At 47.5% G+C, this 19,250-nt stretch overlaps 1 protein-coding gene across 1 annotated transcript in view; it reads left to right on the forward strand.

Annotated features, from left to right (window-relative positions):
• The first annotated feature begins 852 nt into the window (after positions 1-852).
• LOC126185021 (centromere protein S-like) overlaps positions 853-19,250 on the forward strand; it is an 80,467-nt gene continuing 62,069 nt past the window's right edge. The window contains exons 1-3 of the mRNA XM_049927745.1: positions 853-997; positions 2,004-2,161; positions 2,276-2,342. Coding sequence (XP_049783702.1) covers positions 962-997; positions 2,004-2,161; positions 2,276-2,342 — 261 coding nt within the window. The 5' untranslated portion in view covers positions 853-961. The remainder of the gene's footprint in view (positions 998-2,003; positions 2,162-2,275; positions 2,343-19,250) is intronic.

Raw genomic sequence — 19,250 nt, forward strand, 5'->3', positions numbered from 1 at the left:
CAGACCTGCTTTGACGATGAAGTGGTTAGATTAAGTGCAGTTATTAGTGTCTTACAAAATCGTAATGTTTGGTATGTAGTTCATTCACTTCTGTTGTTAGTCACATAATTTTCCTTACTGCCTTCGTGTGATGACATTATTTTGTTAGCACCTTGGTCACTGACAGATTGTTTGAAAATTATTCAAATATTTGGTTTTTCGTGAAATGTAATGTAATCAGCTCATTATAATGTTTTCACTATATTTCACCCATTATTTGGCAGTTGCTTGTCCTACTTAGAATAATATAAAGATGAAGGTCGTACTTGTGGTAACAGGCGACAATGACAAACACAAGTAGGCCTACAGAACGATAAATGAGCTGTCGATCGCTTTTCCATGTAGAGGTACATGTCTGTGCTTCTTACGTACGATTTTGTGTGTTTATATTCTTTCGATATCAACGAGGTAAGCTGCAATTCTATCCAACGTCACAAGTGTTTCTTCACGAATGTGTTGTAGTTTGCCACTCGATTCATGGGTTTTGTCCATACTTGTGCTTATTTTAGAATCATTTTTAGAAACATATATGCCTTCTGTTAGTTCACAAACCCTTGGAGGCAAGAAAATAACTCAAACATTTCATAAATTTCGTGGGAAATGGATGCAAAACAAACGTTATGCATACGACACGTCTGATGTTCACCTTACTCGCCAATTCGAGCGCTAGTGTCGCTCCATCTGTCAAACGGTAACAACTTTTACAGCAGTGAGTGTCGCGACTGTTATATTAGCGTGTTTGTTAGACTGTGATGGGTCTGTAGCCAGTCGCCAGAGGGGTTACACCAGCCCAACGAGTTAAAATTTCACTCGTTGGAACAGCCGTGTGTATCTTACTGTGATGATCTTTGCAGATGTTTAACGGAAGTGGCAAACAGCGGTAATTTGGATTTGGAGTTTGGAGTATTGTTGAGTTGCTATAATGTCAGCTGGGATGTCTACTCTTAAGAAAGAAGAAGTAAGTCTTTTTTTGTTTTGTTTTTCCTTGCGTGAAAGGAAGGTAGTCATGTTTTGTAACGCATCAACTGAAATATGTGGAATTGTGGTTGTATTTTGTGGAAGCAATGTGTGTCAAATGATGTGGTGCTGCGTTTTGCCAGCAGTGTAGTTAAATAGAATTTTGCCATAACAGCAAGGAAGTGTCATGCACAGAGCAACAAAAGGATGTGTGCTAACAGACAATGTCGTATAAGCCGTATGAGTCAGTTTGCGTAAATTCAGAGCGCAAGTTGTTCATGCGCACAGAAATAAGTATTAGTAACAACTCTTAGTACGACTATATAAGTGAATGAATGCCGATAGAAATATTGGCGAAACGTGAATGTACCCTTCTGCAAGTGAAGTAGTTCACCGACGATAAAAGTTTGTATTTCAAACTTACCACACCTGAGCGTCGTAAGTTGATTTGAGGAAATGATTAGATAATTTATCGAGTCTATTGATTTCTATATATCATTCATCTTTGTACCCCAAACGAACTTTGCAATGCGGTCATATTATTGTTTATAAAACCATGATTAGTTTATTGGTCACTGTACATTGCTGTATAATGAAACTTACTTTTTTTTAGTCAGTTCTCTTTGGTAACATTAGTTCCAAAGATGGTGAAATAACAACAGAGCTTTAGCCTTTAACTTTCTGTTTTAAATTTGTGTAGGTATTTGAGGCATATAGTAGTTTAATTTCTTCAGAGATTGAAATGTTTGATTTTATAGAGTCTGCATGGACTGGCACAGCTTGAAGGATACCTCATTTATTAGGACTGATCCAAAATTAAATGGTAGTTAGTAAAATAATTAATTTTCCACTTGTTTTGTGTAAGTAGATGTTTTAAAATTTTGCTATTAAGCATTACTATTTTTGTACTGCCAATAAACAGTTTTTCATAAAGATTTTTTTGTAGCAAGCAGTGCATAAGTATCAGTTTTAGGTAGATGTTACTAACTTTGTGTTTTTCTATTCAGATACTGAAGATTATCTTATTCCAAGAGGTCGACAGAGTTGTTACAGAGACGTCGAAGGAGATTGGTGTAACATGTTCATCTGAGGTTGTGAATGTTTTTGCAGAAATGGCTTGGAAGAAAGCTCGTTCAATTGCTGAAGATTTGGAATTATTTGCAAAGTATGTGTCTACCCATAAATTAAAGAATGATTGTCTGTTTATGTGGATGCTTAGAAATGCCCAGTTTATGTTCTTTATTGTTTGCAATGAAAGCACCTGAACTCTTCTTTCCAGACATGCCAAACGGAGTATGGTATCTTCAGATGATGTGAAGCTTGTTGTGCGGAGAAACCCTTCCTTGGTGAGTAAATATATAAAGCCTTGTTTGAAATGTGCAAGTTCCCCCAGAATATTAGGACATGCTGCTTATTTATTTATTTATTTTTGTAATCCTGAGTGTTTGTTTTTCAGTTTTTTTCTCCTTAGTCCACTTTTTATGTGATTAGCCTGCTAATGAAAATACCTTTTGAGCTTTGTATTCTATTCATGAATGAAGTACCAGAAGAGACTGAGAGATCCATGTGTTTGATCTCCACTTTTTCTAAATTTTCCAGTAGTGTAGTGTGGGCTGTATGGGGAAGATTGATCTGTACTTAGCACGATGAATAACCAATGTTTTGGAGTCTTCAGGAATCGGCCACCTAGCCGTGTGGTCTAAGGCGCTGCAGTCATGGGCGGTCCCGGGAATTCGCTGTTCATGCCTGAATTTGATACCTCCTTGTGGATGCTGAGAAGGTGGCTGTCTTTTTGGGAGCTTTGGACAATAGCCTTTAAACCAGGCACCCATAGCTCAGGCCGAGTGGTGCATGTGGAGGGGGATCCTCGACCAGAGAAGGCAGTGTCTTGGTGGATATCTTGCAGAGTGAAAAGATAAAAATTAACAGTTAGTGGCTGTGAGGCTCCGGCAGTGACTCAGTACAGAGGTGAATGTTTCAGCACAGATTGTAGGGTTCAATAATGTTCACTCCTCAGCCATGCCATGAGAAGACAGCAGGATCAAACTACAAAAATTTATTCCTCAGTTTTCCATTTGCACCTGGACTGATGAAGGGTCCTTTCTATCTACCAAACCTATGTTCTTTGTAGACAGTACCGAAAATGTTTTTGAGAAAATCTCTTTCCTCAAAACTACAAATCTGGTTTGACAAAATGAAACAATTCCTACCTAGTTTCAAATGTTACTGTCTTCAAATAAACTTGATATACCTGTCATTGCAACATAAGAGCCTGGGGATGGTACGGGGTTTAATTTTTTACTGGACGTTAATGCTGCAGAAGGATGGGGAACTATACGAAAACTTGAAAAGACAAGAAATCTGCTTCGTACATCGTAAAAATCCAAGCCTGATAGAGCAGAAGGTTGACACCCTCAGTTTTGAGGTGGATTCACTTCCTGAATAAGTTAAAATCGAGGTCTACTGTTGCCATGTGAAACTATATTTCCCACCTCCAATGCAGTGTTTTAAATGCCAACTTTGGGCCTAGTCTTACCTTTGTATGACTAATATGTTGTGGAAACTGTGGTTTGCTGCTTCATGAAACCACCTCGTGTGACCATCCCTAATTGTTTCAGTTGCAGAGACGATTGCCGTGCATCCCCACCACCACCTTGTTGTTTGAAGTATGCTGCCTTTTTGAATACTTAAGGATCTTAGCCTATGACTGCCTCTTATATTTTGAAGGCCAGAAAAAATTGTGTACATACACATCTCGCTCAAAAGGTATCGAATTTTGTCACATACATGGCCAGGTCATTGGTAGTATCTCGAGTACTTATTCTATTACTCGATGTAGACTTCCTTCCATGGAGGCCTAACTAGGATTGTAATTCAATGGAACTGTTATTTGCCAAAATGACTGCTGGTGTACTCTTCTTTGATCTGTGTTTGTATCATGATTCATGGCTCATTTGTATGATAAGTCGTAATGATGTGGAACAAGTCATTTTGTATTTGCATCAAACATTACAGGGTGTGCATAAAGTCCGGGAACACCTTCAATTATTTATTGCACAAGAACCAAACATTGTGCAGATATCATACATATGTCATTTTGAAGAGAAACTCTGAAGGTTTTTTTCGTATATACCACCAGAGTGTAGTGTGGTAATTTGCCAATAGTCAGCATTAGTTGCAAACATGATGAGTTCAGGTGCAGAGTGAGGCTTCTGTGTGTTGGAGTTTGACAAAAACAAGTGTGTTACAGCTGTTCAACTGATGTTTAGAACCAAGTACAGTAAGAAGCTACCAACAAGGAAGGCCACTGACACAACAAATTCGTTAAGACGGATTTCTTGTGCCTGGGAAAGAGTAGTGGACGTCCCAATGTGAATGAAGTGAATGTGGAGTGCGTAAGAGAGACATTCATAAGGAGTCCAAAGAAATTGGTGTGTTGTGCATCCTGTGAACTCGAAATGCCTCAAATGACAGTGTGGAAAGTCCTGCAACAGAAGCTGTCTACGAAACCATTCAAATTCGTGAGTACATGAACACGGAGCTGCCGCATCACTGGATCGTCTGTGCTACAGAAAAGGACAGCTGTTTCATGAAATGGTCTCCCCAGTCACCAGATCTCACGCCATGTGACTTTCCTGTGGGGACACATTAAAGATCTGGTGTATGTACCGACTCTACCACGCGATGTAGCGTGACATCTGTACAATGTTTAGTCCTTGTGCAATAAATAATTGTTCCCCGACTTTATGTTCACCCTGTGTTTTGTGAATACGGCTGCATGCTGATCGTTTACAAGTCTTTTTTCTTTTTCATTCTTATTTAAAAAAGAAAAGACCCAGATGTAATTTCTGACCACCACCTTCTGTGCATTAAGTGACAGAAATTCTATAGAAGAGTCTTCAAGCAGAAACTTTTTTTAATTTGATGTGATTCTTCAGTTTCTCCTGGCGTATTTGTTGCTTGAAAAGCCCATGGGTATACTGCCGGTTCATAGTGTCCAACGGGCACAATATTTTTTAAATTTGTTTTCAAAATTTTTCTTTGCTGCCTGTCAGACATTTTATATCACTGAGCAAATGATCAGAAATTTTGGTGCTTAATCTCGGAATAGAGGTGGTCCTTGTCTGAAATAGTTCTGGCTTTGTGTACTAATATGTTCATCTTAGCTTTCTTCTGAGCTGGATGGTAAAAGCTACACCCATTGAGATACAGATCTGTGTGAGTCAATTTTCTGTACACACAATGGCTGCGTCATCTGTCCGATTTCCGTTTGACCAACACATCTAAGAAAGGCAACTTCCTGTCCTTTTCCACCTCCACTGTAAATCTTATGTTGGATGTATATCATTCAGATGATGAACAAACTGCTGCACTGCCTCACTGTCATGCGGCCATATTAAAAATGTCGTTATGGCTGAAGATGAAAGATGGCAGGAACAGAGCACTGTTCAATGCTCTTTCTTCGAAATCTTCCATGAGACAGTTAGCTATGGCTGGTGACAGTGGTGAATCCATGGCCATTCCATCAGACATTTCATAATGATTTCCACCATACAAGAAGTAAGTGGTCGTCAGTGTGCCAAAATTATTTCAAAATTTCCGGGGAGAAATGAGTGGCCAACAGTTTTAATGTGTCTTCCACAGGCACCTTCGTAAACAATGAGACCACATCAAAGCTAACCATAACTTCATTTGGGCGTATCCTCATCTGTTTTATGATAACAACAAACTTTTGTGGCTTTTTTAATGATGTCTACAGCGACCGACCGTAGCTGCCAATGCTTTAGTCAGATACATTGCCAGCCTGTATTTAGGAGAGCCGGTAGCTCTAATATTCTGTCTTTGTGTATCTTAGGCAGACCATACAGCCTGGATGGCCTCGGTGCAGCGAGGGCTATTCCGACAATCGTATTGAGATTGGCTGCGCTCACATTACGTCACCCGGCAGAAAAGCTGCACCTGCGTCAGAGAGTGGGCATTAGAAAAGCAATGTTGTTGTTTTATAAATGAATTACCAACTTTTCAGGCATGTTAGACACACACACACACACACACACACACACACACACACACACACACACACACACACACACACACACCCCAGGGGGTCCACAACTCTTTTGTGGATACGTGCGTAGCGAGCAAGGGACCCCGAGCTAATGTGGCCTTCCTTCCTTTCCGGGCTGCATACCTTCCCTTTCCGCATCCTTCCCCATCCCCTATCTTCGCCCCTCCTCCCCTCACCTCTGGCTCTTTCCTTCCCTTTCTCCCCATCTGGGAGTATGGTTTGTGCCTACGTCCGGAGACGGACGCTCGTAAATGTAACGCGTTCCTTGCCTTCTTTGCTTGTATGTCTTCTTCCTTCCTTTGTCCTTCTCCTTTCCTTACCTCTTCTCTTTACCCTTTTCTCCGCTGCGGCGTTTGAGTCCTCCCTGTGCGTGTCTGAAGGCCGACCCACGCCCTTTGTGCGTAGCCGGTGACGGGGTAACGCGTAATTCCCCGCCCCGGGTAGACAGGTAGGACACGTACGTACCCCCTGGTAACGGCCAGGCCCAGGGAGGGGTGATTACCTGAGCTGATACCTTCCGAAAGTGCCGATTGGTCCCTCCGGCCGTTTGTCGGGAGGTGTGACCTGAGGTGTGAACAATCACTTAAGGCGGGAGTGCCCTCAGAGAGGGCCCCCACAAGGGAGGAGCGCGCCTTCGGAGACGCCGGTAATCATGGGGGATTCTTCCGCAATGGTTTCCTCACCTCCCATTATGTCTGCTCACAAACGTAAGTATACTGAGTCTCAGCCACAGACGGTTCTTCCATCGTTGCCACAGTTCCTTGTTGTTTCTCGGTCTGACAAAGGTCACGACTTCTCCACGGTAAACCCTTTTATTATTCAGAAAGGTGTCGACGCAATTGCAGGTCCTGTAAAGTCTTGTTCCATATTACGGAATGGTACCCTGTTCTTAGAAACACACAGTGCCCTCCAGGCACAACAATTGCTGCGTACTTCTCTGCTCCACACCTTCCCTGTCCGGGTGGAACCACCGAGCGAGGTGGCGCAGTGGTTAGACACTGGACTCGCATTCGGGAGGACGACGGTTCAATCCCGCGTCCGGCCATCCTGGTTTAGGTTTTCCGTGATTTCCCTAAATCACTCCAGGCAAATGCCAGGATGGTTCCTCTGAAAGGGCACGGCCGACTTCCTTCCCTAATCCGATGAGACCGATGACCACGCTGTCTGGTCTCCTTCCCCAAACAACCAACCAACCATCCGGGTGGAACCGCACCGTGCCTTAAAATTCCTCGCGTGGAGTCGTTTATACACGCTCCCTCGATGGATTGTCTGACGAGGAAATTCAGCACTACCTGTCTGACCAGGGCGTAACGGCTGTTCATAGAGTTATGAAACGGGTTGACACGAACATCATTCCAACCCGCACTGTCTTCTTGACATTTGACAAAGTTCAACTCCCATTGAAAATCAAAGCAGGCTATGAGATAATTTCCGTTCGCCCTTACGTCCCCAACCCTACGCGTTGCTATCGATGTCAGCGGTTCAATCACACCAGCCAGTCCTGTTCCAATCCGGCCAAATGCGTTACGTGTGGCAAGGATGCCCATGAGGGTGCTTGTCCTTCTCCATCCCCTCGCTGCATCAACTGTATGGGTGACCACCCTGCTTCCTCTCGAGATTGCCCCGTTTTTAAGGACGAAAAGCTCATCCAGGAAATAAGAGTGAAGGAAAAGGTGTCGACCTTTGCTGCTCGAAAATTATTCGCCAGTCGACAGCCCACCGTGCCTCAGACAGGAAAATACAGCACTGTCCTGGCTTCTCCTCGGCCAACAAAGGAGGCGGCCACGCAGACTTGCGACCTCACCTTTAGTACCACGGTCGTCCGATCGGCCAGCGCCAAGATCGCCCGTTCAACCTCACCACTTTCGCCTGCCCACTCTATGGCTCAACCTTCGTCGGGTTCTGCTAAATCTCGAGCCCAAAAGTCAGACGCCAAGTCTTCGAAAAAAGAGCATACTCGTGAAGAGTTTTTACGTACCGCAACTTCACAACCATCGGTTCCTCCTTCATCTAAACATCATACTTCCAAGAAGGCTACAACGAAACCCAGTTCCTCTCCTTCTCCGCCACGGTGTGTCCCATCTACAGCACCACCTGGCGGAAATCGCCCTCGGCCGTCTTCTGTGTCACCGAGGCGCACTGCTGGTGGCCGGTCAACCGGCCGATCGCTGGTGGCAGGGGCTGCTCCTGACCAACCTATGGATCAGGATCTTCTGCCTTCGGCTGAATGCCATTCCATGCTGTCGGTCGCTAGCTCCGAGCAGTCTTTGAGTTGACAGCAACTTTGGTCACATTCCTCCATTTTCTGTTCACCCCATGTCCATTATCCACTGGAATATCCGCGGCATTCGAGCCAATAGGGATGAATTGTCGATCCTCTTACGATCCTACTCGCCAGTCATCTTCTGTCTTCAGGAAACAAAGCTGCGTCCCCATGACCGCTTTGTTCTCCCTCATTTTCAGTCCGTCCGATATGATCTCCCCTCTGTTGCAGGCTCTCCAGCCCATGGAGGACTCATGATTCTTCTCCATGATACTCTCCATTATCACCCAATCCCCTTACACACTTCCTTCCAAGCTGTCGCCGTCCGTCTTTCCCTTTCCGGTTACACGTTCTCTCTTTGTACTGTATACATTCCATCGTCCACACCAATAGCACGAGCTGATCTCCTTCATCTTCTTGGCCAGCTTCCACCCCCCTATTTGCTGGTTGGGGACTTCAATGCCCACCACCCCCCCTGCGGGTCCGAAGATTAGAATAGGCCCGAGGTATTCCTGCCTGTCGTAAGAGGCGGCTAAAAGGAGTCCATCCCCCTCACGGGGGTAGTTAGTGCCTGCGTCCGGAGACGGACGGTTCCGCGACCTATAATTGTGGTCTTTTTGGTTTTTCACTTCTCGTTTCTTCCTTCCTTTTGTTGGTTCCTTTCTTTGCTCTTCTCCACCTCACTGTCTTCCTTACTCTTTCCCTTGACTTCTCCTTGCCTTCTTCTCCTTGCCTTCTCATTGCCTTCTTCTCCTTGCTTTCTCATTGCCTTCTTCTCCTTGCCTTCTCTGGTCTCCGCCTCGACGTTTGAGACAGTCTGTCCTCTTACTCCCTCTCTCCCCTTTTTTTCCTCTTCTTCCTTCCTCCCTGTGCGTGCCTGAAGGCCGACCCACGCGTTCGCACGCGTAGCCGGTGACGGGGTAACGCGTAATTCCCCGCCCTGGGTAGACATGTAAGGCACGCGCGTACCCCCTGTTAAAGGCCAGGCCTGGGGAGGGGTGATTGCCTGAGCTGATACCTTCTGACCATGCCGATTGGTCCCTCCGTCTGTTTCTCGGGAGGTGTGACCTGAGGTGTAAACATTCACCTACGGCGGAAGTGCCCTCTGAGAGGGTCCCCACAAGGAAGGAGCGCGCCATCGGAGACGCTGGCAATCATGGGGGATTCCTCCGCAATGGGTTCTACTCCATCTCTCTCGACTTCTGCCCAAAAACGGAAACGTGACCAGCCACCAGTGACAAAAGCACTACCGCCTGCCCCACAGTTCCTCGTCGTTTCTCGATCTGAGGACGGAAAGGATTTTTCCTCTGTCAACCCTTTCGTTATCCAGAAGGGCGTAGATGCCATAGCCGGATCTGTCAAATCTTGTACCAGGTTGCGTAACGGTACCTTATTACTAGAAACTGAGAGTGCCTTTCAGGCACAAAGACTGCTACAGGCCACACTCCTGTACACGTTCCCTGTCCGGGTGGAGGCCCACCGAACTTTGAATTCGTCTCGTGGTGTAGTCTATACTAGCTCCCTCGACGGATTGACTGACGAGGAGATTCAATCTTTCCTCGCTGAGCAGGGCGTGACGGCTGTCCATAGGGTCATGAAAAAGATCAACAATGACCTTGTACCGACCCGGACACTTTTCTTGACCTTCGATAGTGTTAAGCTGCCATCGCGCATCAAGGCGGGCTACGAGGTTATTTCTGTTCGCCCCTATGTCCCGACACCTACGCGCTGCTACCAGTGTCAGCGTTTCAATCACACTCGACAGTCTTGTTCCAATGCGGCTAAATGTGTCATTTGTGGCAGGGATGCCCATGAGGGTGACCGTCCACCTCCGTCTCCTCGTTGTGTGAACTGTCAGGGTGACCATGCCGCATCCTCCCGCGACTGTCCTGTCTATAAGGAAGAATGCTGTATCCAAGAAATTCGGGTCAAAGAGAAAGTGTCCACCTCGGCTGCTCGCAAGCTATTGGCTAGTAGGAAGCCCGCGCTGCTCCCAGCGGGGAAATACAGTACTGTCCTCGCCTCTCCTCGGACTACCAGGGAGGTAGCAACCCAGACATGCGATCTGACCTTCAGCACCACGGTCGTCCGTTCGGCCAGTGCTAAGATCGCGCGGTCGACGTCTCCTCTTCCTCCCATCACCCCACAGACACCAGCCCCTTCATCAGCTTCTGCTAAGACGAAGACCCCGAAGTCAGATGCACGGGCCTTCAAGAAGGAACCATCCCGTGCAGACTTCCTACGTACCTCGACCTCCCAGCCTTCGACCGGTACTTCCACCAAACGTCCTTCCAAAAAGGCTCATAGGAAGCACAGTTCTCCTTCTCCGCCACGGCGCATTTCTTCTCCTGCGCCACCCAGCGGTTGCCGCCCCAGGCCGTCATCCGTTTCGCCTGGCCGCACCGCTGGTAGCCGTACATCTGGCCGTTCACCGGCGGAGGAAGCTCCCCCTCCCGGCCATCCTCCCGAAATGGCCGATGAACCTATAGACCCAATGGACGATGACTGTCCGCCTACTGATAGCGGCGGCAGTGCTCGCTCGAAGCCAGGCCCTAAGCGGCCTTCGAGGTGACCCCTTCTTTCATCTTCCTTTTCTTACGATGGCACTTATTCACTGGAATATTCGCAGCATTCGCTCCAACCGAGAGGACTTGAAGTTGCTGCTCCGCTTGCACCGTCCGCTCGTCGTAGCCCTCCAGGAAACGAAGCTACGCCCATGCGATCAAATTGCCTTGGCACACTACACCTCTGTGCGTTTTGACCTACCCCCTGTGGTAGGTATCCCACCTCATGGAGGGGTTATGTTGCTGGTCCGGGATGATATTTACTACGATCCCATCACGTTGCACACCGGCCTGCAGGCAGTTGCCATCCGCATTACTCTCCCCACTTTTACATTTTCCATTTGTACCGTTTACACTCCATCGTCATCTGCCGTTACCAGGGCAGACATGATGCAACTTATTGCTCAGCTACCTGCACCATTTTTGTTAACTGGAGACTTCAATGCCCACCATCCCCTTTGGGGCTCTCCAGCATCCTGCACGAGGGGCTCCCTGTTAGCAGACCTTTTCAACCAGCTCAATCTTGTCTGCCTCAATACTGGCGCCCCTACTTTTCTTTCGGACACATCTCACACCTATTCCCATTTAGACCTCTCTATATGTACTCCCCAACTTGCACGCCGGTTTGAGTGGTATGCACTTTCTGATACATATTCGAGCGACTTCCCGTGTGTTATCCATCTCCTGCAGCATACCCCCTCTCCGTGCTCCTCTAGTTGGACCATCTCCAAGGCAGACTGGGGGCTCTTCTCCTCAAGGGCGACCTTTCAGGATCAAACCTTCACAAGCTGCGATCGTCAGGTCGCACACCTCACGGAAGTCATTCTCGCTGCTGCTGAATATTCCATCCCTCACCCTACTTCTTCTCCACGTCGCGTACCGGTCCCCTGGTGGACCGCAGCATGTAGAGACGCTTTACGTGCTCGTCGACGTGCTTTACGCACATTTAAACACCACCCTACAGTGGCGAATTGTATCAATTATAAACGATTACGTGCTCAGTGTCGTCGTATTATCAAAGAAAGCAAGAAAGCCAGCTGGGCTGCTTTCACAAGCACCTTCAACAGTTTTACTCCTTCTGTTGTCTGGGGTAGCCTGCGCCGGCTATCTGGCACTAAGGTCCACTCACCAGTTTCTGGCTTGAAGGTCGCGAATGACGTCCTTGTGGCCCCTGAGGCTGTCTCCAATGCCTTCGGCCGCTTTTTCGCAGAGGTTTCGAGCTCTGCTCATTACCACCCTGCCTTCCTCCCACGCAAACAGGCAGAGGAGGCTAGGCCACCTAACTTCCGCTCCTCGAATTGTGAAAGTTATAATGCCCCATTCACCATGCGGGAACTCGAAAACGCACTTGGCCGATCACGGTCCTCCGCTCCAGGGCCTGATTCTATTCATATTCAGATGCTGAAGAACCTTTCTCCTGCGGGTAAAGGTTTTCTTCTTCGTACATACAATCGCATCTGGATTGAGGGACATGTTCCCGCATGCTGGCGCGAGGCTATTGTTGTCCCGATTCCTAAGCCGGGGAAGGACAAGCACTTGCCTTCCAGTTATCGACCTATCTCGCTTACCAGCTGTGTCTGTAAAGTGATGGATCGAATGGTTAACTCTCGATTGGTTTGGCTGCTCGAGTCTCGACGCCTACTTACCAGTGTACAATGTGGATTTCGTAGGCGCCGCTCTGCTGTTGACCATCTGGTTACCTTGTCGACCTTCATTATGAATAACTTCTTGCGGAAGCGCCCGACCGCGGCTGTGTTCTTTGATTTGGAGAAGGCTTACGACACCTGTTGGAGGGCGGGCATTCTCCGCACCATGCATACATGGGGCCTTCGCGGTCGCCTCCCTCTTTTTATTCGTTCCTTTTTAATGGATTGACAGTTCAGGGTACGTGTGGGTTCTGTCTGGTCTCCACATGTGTCATATATGGCCGCCCGTTGTACCCGTTCTTTAAATGTCCTCCGTGTTCTCAGTGGTATGTCGTGGGGAGCGGATCGAACCGTCCTACTTCGTCTATATCGGTCGATCGTCCGCTCCAAGCTGGATTATGGGAGCTTCGTATACTCCTCTGCACGGCCATCCATCTTACGCCGCCTCAACTCCATACAACATCGGGGTTTACGACTTGCGATCGGAGCATTTTATACTAGTCCCGTAGAGAGTCTTCATGCTGACGCTGGCGAATTGCCACTCACCTACCGGCACGATATACTGCTTTGTCGGTATGCCTGTCGGCTACTGTCAATGCCCGACCATCCGTCTTATCGTTCCTTTTTTGACGACTCTCTTGACCTTCAATACGGGTTGTATGTCTCTGCCCTGCTACCCCCTGGAGTTCGCTTTCGTCGCCTCCTTCAACACCTTAATTTTTCACTCCCTGCAACCTTTCGAGTGGGCGAGAGCCGCACGCCACCTTGGCTCCAGGCTCAGGTCCGCGTTCACCTTGACCTCAGCTCGCTCCCAAAAGAGGTCACCCCCGGTTCGGTCTACCACTCCCGTTTTTTGGAACTTCGTTCGAAGTTCATCAACATGACTTTCATTTATACAGATGGCTCTAAGACCAATGACGGGGTCGGGTGTTCTTTTATTGTCGGGGCACAAAGTTTCAAATACCGGCTCCACGGCCATTGTTCGGTCTTCACAGCTGAGCTCTTTGCCCTCTACCAGGCTGTTCTTTACATCTGCCGCCACCGACATTCTGCTTATGTCATCTGCTCCGATTCCCTGAGCGCCATCCAGAGCCTCAGTGATCTGTACCCGGTTCACCCTTTCGTACACCGGATCCAACGCTCTCTTCAGCAGCTGGTGGACGTCGGTTCTCCGGTTAGCTTTATGTGGGTTCCTGGCCATGTCAGTATCCCTGGGAACAAAGCTGCAGATGCCGCGGCCAAGGCTGCGGTCCTCCAGCCTCGGACAGCTTCTTGTTGTCTCCCTTCGTCCGATTTTAGCAGGGTCATTTGTCGGCGCATTTTATCGCTGTGGCATGCCGATTGGGCTGCACTTACAGACAACAAGCTTCGGGCCTTAAAAACTCTTCCCGTGGCTTGGACGTCCTCCTCACGCCCTTCACGGCGGGGGGAGGTAGTTTTGGCCCGGTTAAGAATTGGACACTGCCGGTTCAGCCATCGCCATCTGCTGACGGCTGCGCCGGCGCCGTTCTGCCCATGTGGGCACTTGCTGACGGTTCGACACATTTTAATGTCCTGTCCAGATTTTAACACACTGCGTCTAGATCTTAACCTGCCAAGTACTTTCGATGCCATTTTAGCGAATGACCCACGAGCAGCTGCTCGTGTTCTTCGTTTTATCAATTTGACAAACCTCACTAAGGACATTTGATGATGCTGTTTTTTAATCCTATGCCTGTCAGTCTGTCTTTTATCGTGTTTTCCCTTTTAGTTGTTGTTGTCAACTTGTGCCTCGCGGTGCATTCTTAGAGTAGTCAGGGCGCTAATGACCATTGGAAAAAAAAAAAAAAAAATGCCCACCACCCGCTTTGGGGATCTCCACATCCTTGTCCACGTGGCTCTCTATTGCTAGACGTCTTCCACCAAGCGGATCTAGTTTGCCTCAACACTGGGGTCCCCACATTTTTGTCTGCCTCCACGACACATTTATCTCATTTGGACCTTGCGGTCGGTACTGTTCCGCTAGCTCGGCGCTTCGAATGGTTCGCCCTTGATGATACACACTCGAGTGACCACTTTCCATGTATTCTTAGACTGCAGCCTCCACTGCCATATATGCGCTTGCGACGCTGGAAATTTGCCCAAGCCGATTGGACACTTTTTTCGTCTCTAGCGACATTCGATGACCGTAGCTTTCCCAGCGTCGACGCTGAGGTCACACATATTACCGACGTTATTCTTACAGCTGCGGAACGTTCAATACCACGCACCTCCGAATTGCCCCGGCGCCCCCCAGTTCCTTGGTGGAACGAGGCATGCCGTGACGCAATAAGTGAGCGGCGACGTGCTCTTTGCGTTTTCCGCCACCATCCTACTTTGGCCAACTGTATCCGCTACAAGCAGCTCCGTGCGCGATGCCGTCGCGTCATCCGCGATAGCAAGAAGACAAGCTGGAAATTCTTTATTAGCTCATTTAACACCTTCACTCTCTCCTCGGAAGTTTGGAGTCGGCTTCGACGGTTCTCAGGCGCGCCAAGTTTCTCCCTGGTCTCTGGGCTCACTGTCGCGCATGATACCTTAGTGGACCCCATCGCAATTTGTAACTCGTTGGGTCAGCACTTTGCTGAAATTTCGAGCTCTTCAAATTACTCGCCAGCGTTTCTCCCGAAGAAACGTGCAGCGGAAGAGCGACATCTTGCTTTCTCCTCTCCAAATCGCGAAAGCTACAATACTGTTTTCTCCATGCGGGAACTCCTTCTCGCGGGAACTTCTTCTCGCTCCTCCGCCCTAGGACCGGATGGTATCCATGTCCAAATGTTGCTGCATTTATCAACCCATAGTCTGCGTTACCTCCTTCGCCTTTATAATCGAATTTGGACCGACAGTACCTTTCCCAGACGGTGGCGGGAAGCTGTTGTCGTTCCCATTCCGAAACCTGGACAGGACAAACATCTCCCCTCTAGCTATCGCCCCATTTCTCTCACGAGTAGTGTCTGTAAGGTTTTGGAGCGTATGGTGAATTACCATTTAGCTTGGTGGCTGGAATCCCGCAGTCTTTTAACACCAGCCCAATGCGGATTTCGGAAGCATTGTTCTGCAGTTGACCATCTTGTTGCTCTCTCCACTTATATCATGAACAATTTTCTCCGGAAACGCCAAACGGTAGCAATATTTTTTGATCTGGAGAGAGCATACGATACCTGTTGGAGGACAGGCATCCTCCGCACACTGTTCTCTTGGGGCTTTCGCGGCCGGCTGCCCCTTTTTCTTCGCGAATTTATGGCAGAGCGCACTTTTAGGGTGCGGGTGAACACTACTCTCTCCCGTACTTTCTCCCAAGAAAACGGGGTACCCCAGGGATCCGTGCTGAGTGTTGTACTGTTTGCCATCGCCATCAATCCAATTATGGATTGTCTCCTTCCTGATGTCTCGGGCTCCCTCTTTGTGGACGATTTTGCGATCTACTACAGCTCTCAATGGACCAGCCTTCTTGAACGGCGTCTTCAAGGATGTCTCGATCGCCTCCACTCGTGGAGCATCGAAACTGGCTTCCGTTTCTGTTAATTTTTGGCGACGTAAGGAGTTTCTTCCACCCTCCTTACATCTAGGTCCTGTCAACCTTCCGTTTTCAGACGTCGCTAAATTTTTAGGTCTTATGTTTGACAGAAAACTGTGCTGGTCCTCCCACGTTTCCTATCTTTCGGCTCGCTGTCTGCGATCGCTTAACACCCTCCGTGTCCTGAATGGTACCTCCTGGGGAGCGGACCGAGTGGTCCTTCTCCGCCTCTATCGCGCCTTAGTGCGCTCGAAATTGGATTATGGAAGCATAGTCTACTCCTCTGCTCGGCCGTCTATTCTTCGGCGTCTCGACTCTATCCACCACCGTGGATTACGTTTAGTGTCTGGAGCTTTTTACACCAGCCCTGTGGAAAGCCTTTATGCTGAGACTGCTGAACCTCCGCTGTCCAATCGGCGAGCAGTCCTCCTGAGTCGTTATGCTAGCCATCTGTCTTCCATGCCTGCTAATCCAGCCCATGACATATTTTTCGACGCCTCCTTTGATGTAGGGTATGCATGCCGCTCCTCCTCCCTACTACCCACGGGAGTCCGCTTCCGTCAACTGCTCCATTCTCTTTCCTTCCGCTTTCCTAAAACCTTTTTGACAACTTGGGGTACAGCACCGCCTTGGCTCCGTCCCCGGATCTGCCTGCTCCGTGACCTTTGTCAATTTCCCAAGGATGGTACCCCTACACTTGTTTATTGTCGGGCATTTGCTGCTCGATGTGCACAAATGACGGACGCCACATTTATTTACACCGACGGCTCGAAAACATCGTTAGGTGTAGGGAGTGCCTATATTGTTGGCGACACCCCAAATCGCTTTCGGCTTCCCGACCAGTGTTCGGTTTATACTGTGAAGCTTTACGCTGTTCTCCAGGCTGTCCACTACATCCGCCGCCATCAGCGGATACAGTACGTTATCTGCTCAGATTCTCTCAGCTCTCTCCTCAGTCTCCAAGCTCTTTACCCTGTGCACCCTCTGGTCCACTGGATTCAGGACTGTCTGCGCTTGCTCTACCTGGGGGGCGCCTAGGTGGCGTTCCTCTGGCTCCCGGGACACGCTGGTATCTGTGGGAATGAGGCGGCCGATATAGCGGCCAAGGCTGCAGTCTCTCTTCCTCAGCCAGTTATTCAGTCGCTTCCCTTCACCGATCTACGGAGCAGTTTATGTCGCAAAGTTGCTCATTTATGGCATGCGCATTGGTCAACACTTCCCCGTAATAAATTGTGGGAAGTGAAAGCCCTTCCTTGCGCTTGGACCTCTTCCTCCCGAACGTGTCGTCGGGAGGAGGTAATTTTAGCTAGACTCCGGATAGGGCACTGTCTTTTTAGCCATCGACATCTTTTAAGCGGCGATCCTCCCCCACTCTGTCCCCACTGCTCTCAGCTGTGGACGGTTAGACACATTTTAATTGAGTGCCCCTATTTTAATCCGTTACGCTCCCGTCTACAGCTCTCGCCTGATCTATCGTCGTTTTTAGCAGATGACACACGCTCAGCCGACCGCGTTCTCCAGTTTATTAGTGACAGTGAAATGACGTCAGTCATTTGAAGCTTTTTTGGGGACACCCATCCCCTTTCTGTAGTGGATTTTTAAGCATTCCTTTTATTTTTAGTTTCTCCAATTTTATGACCTTGTTCCCATTGCTGCTGGTTTTCAATTTCGGTTTTTTACTGTCTTAAGTCAAGGGCTGGGCGCTAATGACCATAGAAGTTTTGCGCCCTAAAACTACAAAAAAAAAAGAAAAAACACACACACACACACACACACACACACACACACACACACACACACACACACACAAAACTAAACCTACAAAAAATATGTAACTGACATAGTTAGACATAGGAGGTACAAAAGAATGCGTAAAACAAACTTACCACCATTCCTTAATTTTCAAGTGCATTGATTGGCTGTAGTTACTGATGAAAAGCGACTCTTCATTTCTTACTTGGTTTAGATGCCGTCCACATGAGATTCTTCCTTGTCACTCTTCTTTCTTGCTTCTACTAGTCTTTATTTAAATGCCTGATACGTATAGAAGTTCATGTTCTAACATACATGAGGAAACTTTATTTTGATAATCGAAGTTAAACTTTTAATTACGTTGTTACATTTTGAAATTGTTTGTCCATGGAAACCTGAAAATGTAACTTTGAACTGTTTCACGGTATTAACCCAGTCTGTTGTTGGTGTTAGAAGACACCCACAAGAAACGGTATTTATCCATGATTGAGAACTTGTTCCAGGAATCGAGCACATTTCAGTGCATGATCCCAAGGTTTAATCGATAGAACGACTTTTAAATGCGAGATAGCCAGCCAAGTATTGAACAGAGTCAGGAGTAGCATCTTCTATATCAGCACTATTTTGATCTATTTCCTGGACAGTTCTCAGGAATTCTTCTTCCTCTTCGACAATACCTAAGATGTCACAACTATTTGCACGTTTCTCGTGTTGTTAGTCTGTTATCTCGATACAGAGTTCACTTGTGATGATCTTCAAGATGTCGTCATTGTGTGTTTCAGTACCAGTATCTGCAGAAATGGTAGTGACTTTTTCTTCAGCAAGTGCTGCACTGCCTGATAAAGGTATGTCGTCTGCAGTTCCAGTTAAAAGAAGAAGCCGAATTCTGTGTTTGACTTCTACAGCTGTGGGATTATTGTAGAACGCACCAAGTCCTCGAATTCTAGAAAAATAAAAAATAATTTTCCAAGCAGTCCTGTTTTAGACGTGATGGTTAAGATAAACTTCACATTATCTTTCTTTACCTCTTAGAGTAACCCTAGAAGGGATGTGATTGAGACTATAAACCTCTTCTGAAATGTCAAAGAACTCTTCCTGTTTCCACAGCGCATGTCATGGCAAACATCGCGAAACCTTTTTAAAGTGTTCTTGACTTTTAAAATTCAGACCAAATCCGCAACATAAAGGTGTGACATCATCAATGGGAGTTCTAGAATTTAAAATGTCAAAAACATTGTTTACTAAATCAAAGAACATGCTTTCCCATTCTTTTCCCAAAACATGCAAGAGAGCTTTAGCCGGAGTGAAAATAAGCAGGCTACCATCCTAACATTTTGTCGAGCACGCCCTGTAACACTGATGTGCGCTTCTGAAATGTGATGTACTACATTCAGATTGCCTTTCTGGCTGTCTAACAAATTCTTAA

This window comes from Schistocerca cancellata, chromosome 4, assembly GCF_023864275.1.
Source record: "Schistocerca cancellata isolate TAMUIC-IGC-003103 chromosome 4, iqSchCanc2.1, whole genome shotgun sequence".
Taxonomy (NCBI): Eukaryota; Metazoa; Arthropoda; class Insecta; order Orthoptera; family Acrididae; genus Schistocerca; species Schistocerca cancellata.